This window comes from Rhinopithecus bieti, unplaced genomic scaffold (genome assembly GCF_001698545.2).
Source record: "Rhinopithecus bieti isolate Rb0 unplaced genomic scaffold, ASM169854v2 scaffold_7724, whole genome shotgun sequence".
Classification (NCBI taxonomy): domain Eukaryota; kingdom Metazoa; phylum Chordata; class Mammalia; order Primates; family Cercopithecidae; genus Rhinopithecus; species Rhinopithecus bieti.
In genome coordinates this window covers 1,563,503-1,577,772 of record NW_016805612.1, presented here as the reverse complement: position 1 = coordinate 1,577,772, position 14,270 = coordinate 1,563,503, and the positions used below count along the sequence as shown (strand labels likewise).

At 36.8% G+C, this 14,270-nt stretch overlaps 1 protein-coding gene across 1 annotated transcript in view; it reads left to right on the top strand.

Annotated features, from left to right (window-relative positions):
• The window catches only part of CDKAL1 (CDKAL1 threonylcarbamoyladenosine tRNA methylthiotransferase), a 603,344-nt gene that overhangs the window by 197,168 nt on the left and 391,906 nt on the right, over positions 1-14,270 (top strand). Inside the window, exon 6 of the mRNA XM_017873093.1 lies at positions 13,429-13,532. Coding sequence (XP_017728582.1) covers positions 13,429-13,532 — 104 coding nt within the window. The remainder of the gene's footprint in view (positions 1-13,428; positions 13,533-14,270) is intronic.

The following is a 14,270-nucleotide window of genomic DNA, read 5'->3' as shown; positions in this document are numbered from 1 at the left end:
ATTAGCCAGGTGTGGTGGTGCAAGCCTGTATTCACAGATACTTGGGAGACTGAGGCAGGAGGTTAGCTTGAGTCCAAGAGTTGGAGGGTGCATTGAGCTGTGATCACACCACTGTGTTCCAGCCTGGGTGACAGAGACCCTGTCTCTAAAAAAAGGAAATTGTTCAGACTAAGGAGGATAGAAAATTATTTTGGCAAACACCATTTATTTGGTTCTTTGAAGTTCTTACTGCTTTTAATAGGTACAGTTGTTATTTAGATGTATAAATTTCAATGGCATATCATGAATAACTTAATGATAATGACATATAATGGCATAAGTTGAAGTTAAGAAGTGTACCTGAATCCAGTGGCTTTACCACATTTTCATGTGGTTTTTCTTGGTTATATCTCCTCTGACTTTTCGTCTGAGGATTAAATGGTCCTAAGTGCAATTTCGTCTCAATCTCTAAAAGAAAAGGTCACTATTTTAAAAGCAAAGCAGTATTTTCCCCAGAATGCCCAGTATATTTCATTGATACGAATTTTATCTCAGGCACATTCCTGAATGAATCCCACTTTCCATGAGAATGCTACATTCTGATTGGCTTAGGTCTGAGTTCCTGATGTATTTATTGGAATACATTTATTGAAGCATTTATTGGAACATGAAAAGGTATTTCCCTTTGATTAGCCATGCTCTATTCTAGAACTGGTTCTAGCATTAGTTTTGCATGAGCTTTACTGACTGCATGAGAAAAGAGTTGATTCCTGAACAAAATCAGTATTCTTTTGGAAAGGGAGTAGGGATAAGTCCTGGGTAGCAACATGTACTATAGTTCACACCTTTTACTCCCTAACATTCATATACATCCTTCTTCCTATATGTGTTCTTACCTAAAACTTGCTCTTAAACAAAACATCCTCAGCACTTCCCTGAAGAGGGATACTCAAAGTCTCATTCAATTCCAAGACCAGGATCTTAGTTGATACATAGACTATGTATCTGGGTGGTATCTACTCCTCACTGTGGGATCTAGTGTAGCTCTTTATGGTCTTGCACCCTGTAACTTAAAAGTAACTCACCTATGTCTATTCATAATACTGGAGGAAGAACAGGATGATTGCAATGAAAAGTCTCATCTTAAAAGGAAAATAATAGAAAACAACACATATTGGTCATCCTTTCATAATCCAGGAATGCTGAACACTCCCTGTACTTGGTAGGAAGTTAATTTCTTAGCATATTTGATAGCAAGTGATTTTTAGCTCTAAGAATCTCTCCCCTTTCCTTGTGTTTTAATACCACCTCTGGGGCTGCTTTTGGGAAGGACCATTCATTTCCAGCAGCTCTCTCTCTCTCAGTTAATGCAAGGCTGGGTAGGAGAAGTCTCAGGTTGCCTTGGAACAGTGGTTCTCAGCATGGTCAGGGGACCAGAAGCAATAGCATCATTTGAATGGCAAATTTTTGGGTGTCACCACAGACTTTCTGAATGAGAACAGGAAATCCAGTGATCTTTGCTTTGATAAGAACTCCCAGAGCATCTGATGCATTCTCTTAAGAATCATTGACATAGACCTTCAGCAGGTTTTTGTGGTTTCTTTGGAAAATCAGCTCCCTTAAGTGGACTAAGTGGAATATTAGTCTGTTTGTTATGCTCAGTTCCATCTACAGTAACAATAGCCAGAGACCTTGCCTGGTGATCCTTTCTGCACTTGAGAATTTCTCTATTATAGCGGGAAGCCTCTACCTAAACTCCAGGACCTTAATTGAAAGGCCAGTACCCTGTTTTGGCCTCAGCTTGTCCCTTGCCTTTAGGCTACATCTCAGCTGCGTTTTCACAATGAACTGTTTTGTCTTTGTTAGGCAAGAGGATGCTTGGCTGTGCTTGGGAAAGGACAACTGTGGGGGTGGGAGTTAGATGTCCTCTGGGTTCCAATCTCATCTCCTATGGAATTTCTAACATACCAGCTTCTGTTTTCACGAACCTAAGTTTGGCTTCTGGGATTTGACCTTTTGTTTGGTTGGTTTATTTTTGTTTTAACCCTATTGGAGTCCACACTACCAGACTTTTAGCATCTGGGGGTTATAAAGGCAAAGAGGGCCTCTCGTGTCAACGATGTATTTTCTTCCTTCTCTTCTTTCAGACTAAGCTTATCTTTAGACTAGAAGAAATAGGTAACACATTTCATCATTGTTAATTTTTCTACTATTTAAGGTTCTTTTAGTTGAAGCAACTATAATATAATGTTTAGAGTAGCCATGGAATTTAAGGCATTAGCTTATTGTTTGAGAGTTCTGATGCTACCTTCTCCCACATCAGAGTTAGAAATTGGCATTATGGATGAGGACAGGAAGCAAAATAGAAAAGGCAAGTCCATTCTCTCTTGTCTAGGCTGTCTCCTTCTGTCATCCCATACTGCCATAACTTCACAGGAAACAGCTAGCAAAGCACAAATCCGTGGAGTAGTGCTATGCAATGTGCTTTTGACACACTGTGTAGTGTGGATGAAAAAAGCCAGACAAAAAGAGTACATACTCTATGATTCCATTTATATAAAATTATTGAAAACCAATTTATCCTGCATACTAATTTATAGTGAAAGAAAGAACAATTTCCTGGGCACTTGGATAGAGGGTTTGGAGGGAGAGGTGACAACGAGACACAAGGAGACCTTTAGGGACAATGGCTATGTTAATTATCATGATTGTGGCGATGTTTCACAGATGTATTCATATGTCAACACTTACCAAATTGTACTTTTTAAATATGTACAGTTTATTTTGTGTCAGTTTTACTTCAATAAACCTGAGTATTAAAATAATTATTTATTAAAGTAATACATATTAAGCAATAAACAGGTACCTCCTTCTCCACAAAAGGAGCCTTTTGAGTCTTCTTAGAAGTAGGAAGAGGTAGGTGCAGACATGAAATCTGGCGGTTAATTAGCCTGCGTACTGGAATTCCTTTGCTTTGTCTTGTCTTGTCTTGTCTTGTCTTCTCTTGTCTTGTCTTGTCTCTTTTCTTTTTTTTTGAGGTAGAGTTTAATTCTTGTCACCCAGGCTGGAGTGCAGTGGCATGATCTCAGTTCTCTGCAACCTCTGCCTCCTGAATTTAAGTGATTCTCCTGCCTCACCTTCTCCAGTAGCTGGGATTACAGGCATGCACCACCAGGCCCAGCAAATTTTTTTGTATTTTTAGTAGAGTCAGGGTTTTGCTGTGTTGGCCCAGCTGATCTTAAACTACTGACCTCAAGTGATCCGCCTGCCTCAGTCTCCCAAAGTCCTGGGATTACTGGCATGAGTCACTGCGCCTGGCCTGGAATCCCTTTTCAACTTCAGTTTTCTTATCTGAAAAATGGAGCTTCTACTACTGGCACCAAGAATCTGCTGGTTGTGCTTATCAAAATGAGATGTGTATGAGGGAGCCCTGCTTTGTGTACTTTACATGAGCAACTACCCTTTCTCTTCTCCTTCCTTCTCCTGGCTGTTGTAAAAGGTACCCATGGGTTTCTGCTCCCTCAGGCCTCCTTTTTACTCCCTCCTATGTAGATGAAAAAGGACAGCAAGAGTGTACCTCCTCTGAATAGCCCACACCTGCACTTTTGATAGTGAATTGGTAGAGTAACTGTTTCATTCACTTTGACATGACCTTAAGCTTTAGCAGTGGGAAAAGAAGAGCATCGAAGTAAATCAAACTGATGATTATGTTACAAAGGCTATCTGATTTGCTGAGTTCCAGTCATCGTATTACCAAAAATATAATGTTTGCATATTATACAAACATTTTCTTTTTTAAAAAAGCAGCACCATCACTAAGCTAGTTATATTTAAAAATTCAGTGTAAGTTGCAGTTATTCTGTAGCAAATTCAGTGGCATTACAGTTGAAAAGAATAGAATCTGGGAAGCCAGGGCTTTCTTATGATTCACTTTCGTCTCTGTCGTAGGTTGGCTTTATAGGGTTATACTCCATGAATATCACCACCTCTTGGGATGGAAGTTCTCAGCTGGCATATTGCTTGCTCATCTCTGAAATACTGTTCTTTAGTGTTCGTGTTTACATTCTTAAATTGACCTATTTCTTCCATTGAGATGCATTTTTTCCCTTTTCCATCCGACTGTTTCTGAAAACAGCACAGTTCTTTATAAAGGAATATACATTCCTTTAAATACATGTTGTGTTTAATGGAGATAGTTTTTATCACTCCCTTCTCCTGTTCCAGTAAAGAAAGAAAAGATCTCTCACTGAATTGTAGGGATTCTAACCATCAGTCAAGGAAAAGAGGTGTAATGTGTATGTAGAAGAGACACTAAACCGCTGTGCAGCTGAGGTCCGGGGGGAAGCTTTCTTCTCACCAGTATTTGCGTGGTCACCTTGACAGCCAGTGGACTGTGTGCTGAGGGCCTGCCAGTTCCCTCTTTCTCTGTCTCTGGTAAATGCTACTTTGTCCTGGCCCTGCGTTAGATAGTAATCTCCAAGTCAAAGATGGGCAGTTGAATTTTACTGAAATTATTGCAATGTTAATTAAAATTGTTAGCTCTCGAATTTGAAGGATTTGTTGAAGTTAAAATGGTGAGTAATTACATAAATGCTTAGGTACTACTTTTTCATTTCACTTTAAAACACCTCATCTCTCTTTCTTATGTAATTACTCACACCATTATTTGACCCAAACAATTTAAGTTTTTTCCCACACAGGTTAGAAATTTAAGTTTTATCTGAATTTAGCTTTCTAGTTTCAATGCCCTTGAAATATAAGATTTTCTTTTCTTTTCACAGGATGTTTTGACCCACGTTAGAACAATACCTTTTATCCCAGGCGCCAAAATATGGTACCTGTTACATGTTATAGAATTAGCCTTAACCACTGTTTCCTGTGAGATTTCACCTCAGGAGACGTCAGCCTCCACAACCACTGAGAGAACAAAAACAATAGCTTTGCTCACTAATACTCCTTTGCTTTTAGAGTATATTTTATGGTTCATTATTCAGGTTTTTTGGTTGGTATATTTAGCCTGTGGCTTAGTCACATCTTCAGATTAACCCTTAGGTAAGTCTTTGCTAGGGATCACTTTCCCATATGTTGACCTTTAGAATATTTGAAAGTACAGATTTAGTTTTGCTTAGTTTAACAGCAGACAAGTGTTAACTATTAATCCGTAGAAATAAATAGTTCTAATACTAGCATAAATTTGGCTTCACTTCAGCATATAATAATAATACTTTTTATAAATGTATATATGCCTTGTTTCCATACCTGCAAATTCTAATTCAGTAAATCTGATAAGGGGCCAGGTATGTGTACCTAAAAGAAAAAAAAAAAGACAACCTACAACCCAAAAACCAAACAAACCAGACAGAGAGAACAGTTAGGGGTGGAGCTGGGAAGAAATTGTGTGTGTGTGTTTGTGTGTGTGTGTGTGTGTGTGTGTATACTTGTATGTGTATGATTTATATATATGTCTACATCTACTTGATTATATTACATAATTTTAAAAGAGTATTTGTTACTGCTTTTTAAACTTTATGGTACATTAGGAATATGTCTTACATGGCAGAATCATATTCTTAAAGGATAAATTATATGTCTATTTATATGTATAATTTATACATATATAAATAAAATCTCCTCCTATGGTAGGAATGTGTAGTTGTGTTCATAGTTCCTGTTTCGTTTTCAGCTTGGACATTGGTAAGTTAGCTCAAATCTGTAGCACAGTGTCACTTTGTACGAGCCTCAGCTTGGATGGCCAACCAGGTGTCTACATCACAAACATTATTTGGCAATTACAGCTGTCTCCACTGCTGTCTTTGGAAGGTATAGATAATATCTTAGCCTTAATTTTTGTCTGCTGTCATTGCTTTATAAAACTAAAAATAATGAAGGTGGAACAAAAGAAAATTTTTGTCAACTTTATGATTGACAGAATTTCATTATCTTTCACCATGCTATTTTAGTAAACACATTTAGAAAATAGTTGTTGCTATTAAGGGTGCGGGAGGGACTTTGTCTCCCAGGGAGTAAGCCACTAGCTACAAATAGAACACATTGAAAATCCAACTGGAGAGGCCATGCACGGTGGCTCACGCCTATAATCTCAGCACTTTGGGAGGCTGAGGTAGGCGGATCATGAGGTCAGGAGATTGAGATCATCCTGGCTAACACAGTGAAACCCTCCATCTCTACTAAAAATACAAAAAAATTAGCCAGGTGTGGTGGCAGGCGCCTGTAGTCCCAGCTACTCAGGAGGCTGAGGCTGGAGAATGGTGTGAACCCGGGAGGCGGAGCTTGCAGTCAGCCCAGATCACGCCACTGCACTCCAGCCTGGGTGACAGAGCAAGACTACTCCCCCCCACCCCCCGCCAAAAAAAAGAAAATCCAACTGGAATGATCACTGCTACTTATTAATTATGTTTATTCTACATATTGTATGTCAATTGACATATTAGCTGATTCAAACCAATATCCAGTTAAAAGAGGCCATTTTCTTGCTTTTTTCCCCCTGTATATCTTTAATTCTAAAGATCATTATAGACATGTAAGGAAAACTTACGAAGATGTTAAAGAATCATCTACAGCAACAGTTTCTGTAGAACTCGATGGATTTTTTTGCTGGCCTGTTATAAAATGAATATAAGGAAAATATAATGTGTTTTTTTATGAAGCTACATTTGTGAGACTTCATTATGACATTCCTCCTGTTTTATTGTTTAAAATATGCTATTTTTTTGTAAAATAGTAATGATAGTACAAGATAGTTTAACTTTTTTTGGTCCTCTCTTGGCAAAATAACAAATTGGTAGTCTATTTGATATCCAGTTATGTGTGTGTGCATTTTAAGTGTGTTGCTCTGTGACATCCCAGCATCAGAAACTACTGATAGAAATTGGAAAAATGGTTAATATTGAAAATGGATGGTCTTTAATAGACTCTCAGGCCCTTTATTTCTCTTTTTGCATAGTCTGCTTGGAATGGTGTACAGATTGTAGTGTGTTTATACCCTGTGTAGGGTCCCTGGTCTTACAGCTCTCGTCTCCAAGCTTTACTTTCATGTTCCCAGCTTCCTGACCTCTAAGACAAGATTGTTGATCCTTTGTCTGGCAAGATCTGCATTACTGCTGTGTACCTTCTCCATTCCTGACTTCCATTTCCCTGCTTCATTGTATTTTACTGGATACCTTTCTGCTTAGTACTCCTCCTAGCTGTGTAGCCATGTATTGGCCTGTCAACTGGTCTGTCCATTATGAAATCACCAAGAGATCTATGTATTTATTGTTATTCGAATAGTGTACAAGTCACTGTGTTAAATGCTGTAGCAGATAGTAAATAAGGAAGATAATACATGTTCCTTAAGAATATTGAGATAAGCATACAACTAATCATGTATCCTTACACAGAATAAGTCAGTGTTTCTTAAGAGAAGTACAGAGTACAATTAGTGATAAAGGAACTTCAGATGCGATTGGAAGGATCTTTGACTTGGCTGTCTGTATAACTTTGAGCAAGTTTCTTCATCTTTTTGAGCCTCAGTTTCCTCTACGGAAGAATAATAATGCTTATATCAAGATTGCTGTGAGGGTAAACGAAACAATTAATATAAAATGCATAACTGAGTTTCTGGCAAGGATTTGGCAGCTATCTTTTACTATCATTGGCCACTTCTCCCCCCAAACTATTTTAAAGGTTGTGATGATTTTTACAGGGATTGAGAGGTGGTAAGTATAATTCTTTCAAGTAAAGTGAATGACGAACAAATGTACAGAGTTAAAATATGCTGGAACAACATTTTGGAGCAAAGTATGTAGCTGATGGGAATAGAGTAAGAGAAAATACAGCTGCAATTATGTTTCAATTTAGTACACATATTGTAATGCAAAGGAAACTAACTCCGAAAGTTCACAATTGAAGATACAGGAGAGAAGATTGAGTCAGTCACCCAAGTGGAGGGATTCATTTTAGGCAAGAGGAATTTTGGGCACAGGAAGCTTAAAGAATGTTTTGGAAGTATATTCAGCTAATTTTTCAAGTATGTCATTTTTCCATTGTTTGTTGAGAATTTTGATCTTGACAAACAGGTATCATATTATCATTTGAAGATCTTATCAGATTCTGTTGGTATGAGTATCTCCTGTATTTGAAACATCAAAATTAATTTTCCTGGAAAACGGTTAAACCAAGATGAGGGCTCACAATAGGCTATATTTAACAATCAAGTCTGGCACAGCCTACATTGTGTGAACTTTTGGTTTCTTGGGTTTTTGTTTTTTCTTCGCTTGATGGTGTTTCAGTTTGGAAGAATGTGGCTAGACCACAGTGTGACTTTTCCAAGATTTAGTTCTTATTGAGGCCTTATTATTTTGTAACATTTGTTTTTTGTTTTTGTAGAGACAAGGTCTCACTATGTTGCTCAGGCTGGTCTTGAATTCCTGAGCTCAAGCAGCCCTCCTGCCTCAGCCTCCCAAAGTGCTCGGATTACAGGCGTGAGCCACCACGCCTGGCCATTTTGTAACATTTGAAGCTTTGAGAAAGATCATACTCTATCAGTTTATGAAAAACAAATAATGATTAAATCATGCGAGTGGAATGGAAAGTGGAGGTTGTAAGTGTTAGTGCTCCAGTCCAAAAGGTTTTTGCATATTCAGGTTATCTTTGACCTGAGACAGAGCAAACCAGAAGACTGTGTCACATTAGTCACCTTTTTCCCCCCATTAAAAAAAGATACCAGTACGAGTGACTTTTAAGAGTATAACTCTGATTTTAAATTATTTCAGAATTTGTAATATCTAAAGATGCTCTTTACAAAAAAAAGAATAGGTATGTTCAAACTTTTAGTTTTCACTTGCTTTATGTGGTTTGGATATTAAGTTGACCGTTATGTGTTTAAACCCTTTGAAGTATTTTAATTTGAGAAAACTCATTGTTATTTCATTTGTTCAGTTTATGTAATTTAAAAACATGCTCCACAGATGTTTCTTAAGACTTCAGGGTTGAACTGGGTACAATGGCTCACGCCTGTCATCCCAACCCTTTGGGAGGCTGAGACAGGAGGATAACTTGAGCCCGGGACCAGCCTGGGTAACATAGTGACACCCTGTCTTTACAAAAAATCCTTTTTTAAAAAATAAAAATAATAAAAAAGCTCTCTTGGGTTATACTGCCAAATTAAATACTTAAGCTCTCTCTGCTTTGGAGGGTTTTAGTCATTCTTGGTCTCTGGCCATGTAACAACCTGTGCAAAGATTAGTAGGTATTGTGTGCTAGCTTTATCCTTCCATCAGGACAGTCTAGGCCTATTTGGATTTTGCATCTTCCTTGTAGTTCAACAGCCATCTCATTTGGGTTTTGGCTTTCTGCAGTCAACCTTCAAAGATCTTTTGTTTTCTGACAGTTGAAGAAACTGGCTCAGTATTCTTTCTCCTAGACAATTATTTAATTGTTTACAGATAACTGAAACTATCTTCTAAAGGTTTCTATTGTGAATTTCTTTATTTTATGGGAAGCTTCTTATGTTGAAATCATTGGTCAACATAATTCTTGGTGATTAGAAAAACTGTTTTTCAACCAAATAGCATCAAAATGCTTATTCTTTCTTTTCTGATTTTACAGTGCATGTTTTTTTTCTGTGTATTATAACAAATCTGTTCTTTTTAAAGCTTTTAAAAGACAATAGCAAATTTAATGCTTGCATTGGTACTGTTATAGCAAGTTTAAAGAAGTGTACTCTTGTACCCTATAAATATATATACCTACTATGTACCCACAAAAATTAAAAATAAACATACAAGCAGCCAAAACATGTGCTCTTAAATTTTTACTTTCTTGAGATAATATAGGGTATTATTTTGATAACTGTGAATAAGGATGAACCCATCTTATACAATAAAGAGTTTGGAACTTCAAAACTATCACTGGCTGGGTGTGGTGGCTCACGCCTGGAATCCCAGCACTTTGGGAAGCCAAGGCGGGTGGATCACCTGAGGCCAGGAGTTCAAGACCAGCCTGACGAACGTGGAGAAACCCTGTCTCTACTAAAAATACAAAATTAGCCAGGTGTGGTGGTGGGTACCTATAGTCACAGCTACTAGGGAGCCTGAGGCAGGAGAATAGCTTGAACCCAGGAGGCAGAGGTTGCGGTGAGCTGAGATCACGACATTGCACTTCAGCCTGGGCAACAGGAATGAAACTCCGTCTCAAAAACAAATAAAAAAAAAACCAAAAAATTATCATGTCAGCAACTATAATTAACCTCAAGGCAACAGTTTAACACAGAGCTTTTTGAATTCTGCATGTAATATTCTTACTTGCTTAAGTATTATAAATGTTTCAGAATATCACTTTGTTTTATTTAAATTTTTTGGTACAGTTTCGTTAGTGTTTTTCCACGGGGAATACATTTCCATCTTTATTAAGCGAGACAGTAGGAAAATGTGATTTGGTTTCCACAGTTGACTTTTAAGCTAACCTGTCAGCAACACATCTGTTCCATAAAGTTAAATACACCTGGGATATGATAATGCATAATTATTTCCTCACAGAATTGTTTAATAAGAGTCACATTAAACTACCAGTGACCAACACTTACTGATCGCTTGCTAGATACAGACACCATTCTGAGTATTTTACATGTATCAATTCATTTATGTTATAAATTTTAAAATCAGTTTCTTTTCTCTTTCTCTTCCTGTTTTTCTTCCCTGCCCTTTCACCCTGCTTCACTGTTCCTTAAGACAGTTACTTTTCAGAAACAGCCAAAGTCAGAAATATTAGCACAGGTTGACTATCCCTTATCTGAAATGCTTGGAACCAGAAGCGTTTTGAATTTTTTTTTTTTTCCAGATTTTGGAATATTTGCAGATAGATAGATAGATAGATATCCTGGGGATGAGACCCAAGTCCAAACACAAAATTCATTTATGTTTCATGTACACCTTATACACATAGCCAGAAGGGAATTTACATAATATTTTAAAAATAATTTTGTGCATGAAGCAAAGTTTTGACTGTATTTTGATTGCAACCCATCAGATGATGTCAGGTGTGGAATTTTCTTCTTGTAGTGTCATGTGGTTGCTCAAAAAGTTTCAGATTTGGGAGGATTTCAGATTTTCACATTAAGAATGCTCGACCAATAGCTTCCATTAAGATTGTTCACTTAATTTATGGAGCTTTCCATTGGTAATAGGACAAATAAGGGAAAGGGATCACAATAAATGAGGTAGTATTAGAAGGAGAGATGACATGTTCCCTGGAAGGATGCTGATTTAACTTAGGTGAATGCCAATCATACGTGGGAATCACAGTTTCATGACAGGGCCTGCTGCATTGACTGGGCCATGAAGACAGTCGAGGAAAAAGCAGAGAACCCTGGTCTTCCAGTGTACCAGTAAACAGCTTTGAGAACCTGAGCTATGGAATTTAAAATGATGTGGCAAGTCCGACGAAGTGACACATTTTCACACAGTACCAGCAGGAGGATGAAAACCAGAACTTGTAAACAAGGGTGAAAGTGACAGGTTTAGGACAGTGGATGGGCAAGAGGCCTAACCTTAGATTTCCAAAGAATAAAGGAGAGAAACACATATTTTAATTAAATAGCTTCATATTTAGCTTCAGGAAGATAAGTACTGGCCATATATTTGAATGTGTATGCTATATTAGTTTCTATCTCATGTCAGATGATTTGCAGGTCTTTTTATGTGCATGTTTGTGCAGCTGAGATGTTTGGCGCTCAGTTCTTGTGGGAGAGAGCAGCTTGGTATGGAAACATCTTGGAGTTTGAAATCTCACTGGCCTGAATTTGAATCCCAGCTGTTACATCGCCTTGAGCAAGCTACTTATCTGATTTTTTGAGGTGGATTCTTGTCTCTAAGATGGAGATAGGGAAACCCAACTCTGAAAGGGTTAAATGAGAAAAGGCATATAAAACATCAGTAATAGGCTCGCTGGCTCACGCCTGTAATCCCAGCACTTTGGGAGGCCAAGACGGGAGGGTCACTTGAACCCAGGAGTTCGAGACCAACCTGGGCAACATAGCAAGACCCTGTTTCTATTAACAAAACAAAACAACAGAAAAAGGAAAAAAAGAAAAGAAAATATCGGTAACAGTGTCTGATGCTCAGTAAGGGCTAAACAAAATTGAGTTACTCTCCCGAGGAAACGACAATAGAATGGTTTTCTCCTTCCCCTTGTTATAGAAAGGGCAGAAAATGTAAAGAGAAGACATATAACAACTGGGAGACTAGAACCTCTATTTGTAAGAGAGGCCACAATTTGCATTTATTTTAAAAATGTAAATTGCTTAGGAGGAAAAGAGCGTTAGCAGTTCAAGATTATGTGGTCGGTTAAATAGTAAAACACGTTTTAAAATGTATGTTGCTTTACATAAGAATCCCATGTGAAAATTCTCAGAAATTAAGCATTGCATATTTGACTGCTGAGTACAGTGATTCATATGTATCTTAAAGTCATATATTAATAAAATTACAGATGGGTCAAATTCAATTGTTAAAAGTACGATTTTTCTCAATATGGAATTTTAAAGCAGTGGTGTACAGATGGTCTTTTTAAAGCCTTGCTACTCATTATAGCAATCGAATCACTGAAGAGATGTTCCTTTCTCTCTGGTCCAGCGTTATTGGGCCTTATCTTTTTGATATAGAACTATTTTTTATTTTGTAACTGTGTCTTTTATTTTGTAATAATTTTGTCTATGGTATATTTTAATCTTATAACAGTAGAACCAATATTTTAGTTTTAAAAAAGACAATTCTATATCATGTCTAAATACTATTGGGAAATATGCCAATTTTTTAATTTTTTAAAGCTAATATTGCCATTCTACTTTTTTTACTTTCATTAATGTAGTCTCAGAGAATTATTCATTGAACATGCTTTAATATTTTTTCCTGATTTCAAGGAGTGAAAAAAGATTATCTAAACATTTCTAAGAGTGTGTTTTCTTATGAGAATGCTGTATTATCTACTTATTTATTCTTATATCATTAGTTAAAAGTTAAATGAGTATGTGTCCTTTCTGAATAATATATTATGTATAGGGGATACCGGAACTTTGTAGTTATGTTGGCCAAAGTAATGTCAGTAGTTTATGAAAAGTAATATAGGTCTTGAATTTCTTTTGATTAGTCATTGTAAGCATTTTAAAACTTTCTTCCTCATAGATATGTGCACTTCTAGATAATATGTGATTTGTACAGCCCTTCTTGAGCAGTTGAAATTTTTTTCAACTACTCACAAAATTACAAATTTTGTGCCTGGTAGAGATAAAATAACTCTGAGACATGGTAGATACTTGGTTTTTGAATCTCTTGTATAAACTATGCAAATGTTTCTGAAAGAGCACTTTTGTGTATGTTTTGAGGTGCCCCCATGTTAAGTATACACTATCTTTAGAAATTTGAGTCTTATTTATTGTTATCATTTGAACAGGTGTCTCAATGCTTGTACCTACTGCAAAACTAAACACGCCAGAGGAAATTTGGCCAGTTATCCAATTGATGAACTAGTAGATAGAGCCAAACAATCTTTTCAAGGTAAGAGTTTCTAGAATTACATGTGAAATTAGTCTTCTTAATAAATTATGTTAGTCTTGTAAGTAATACTTCAGTTTAGAGACTGACTTCGTTAGTTTTATGAAGAGTTTTACAAATATATCAGCTTAACTAATAAAAGATGTGACCAGATTTAATCACTTAGTTTATTTTTACATTAATTACTCTTCTTTTACTACGCTTCCGTTTTCTTATCACTCTAAGGTAAACGACATATTTTGAACTTTATCACCTACCTCTAGACTCCATGGAAAAGACAAAATTAAGATAAAATGAAATCCATGAGCCTCTGATGTCTGTTAAGATTTTTGTGGACAAGTGAAATACTCAGATTTTTCATCTATTTCTTTGACTTTTTTGGACCATTTAGAAAATGGAGCTAATTAGGGTTTGTAGACTTCTTTGAAGAAGGTAGGTTTTCATATCAGCCAATAAAGGAGGCTACTATTTTAACAGAACTGTCAGACGAGTAAAGAGTGGTACTGGGGGAGAGGCCTAATGAGAATGATTTGTGTGGGGTGGCCAACTACTTCTGAATCATCACTTGCTGGGAAATGTGATTATCTAGGTCTCTCTCAGCATATAATAAGACTTATCTTTAACATGAGTCACAGTTGTGTGGACATATAACTGCTCAAACCATAAACTTCCTTTTTTGTCTTTGTTTATAGTATGTGCCTATAACAGTGGTGTGTTTTTACTCCTAACATGAGATAATCT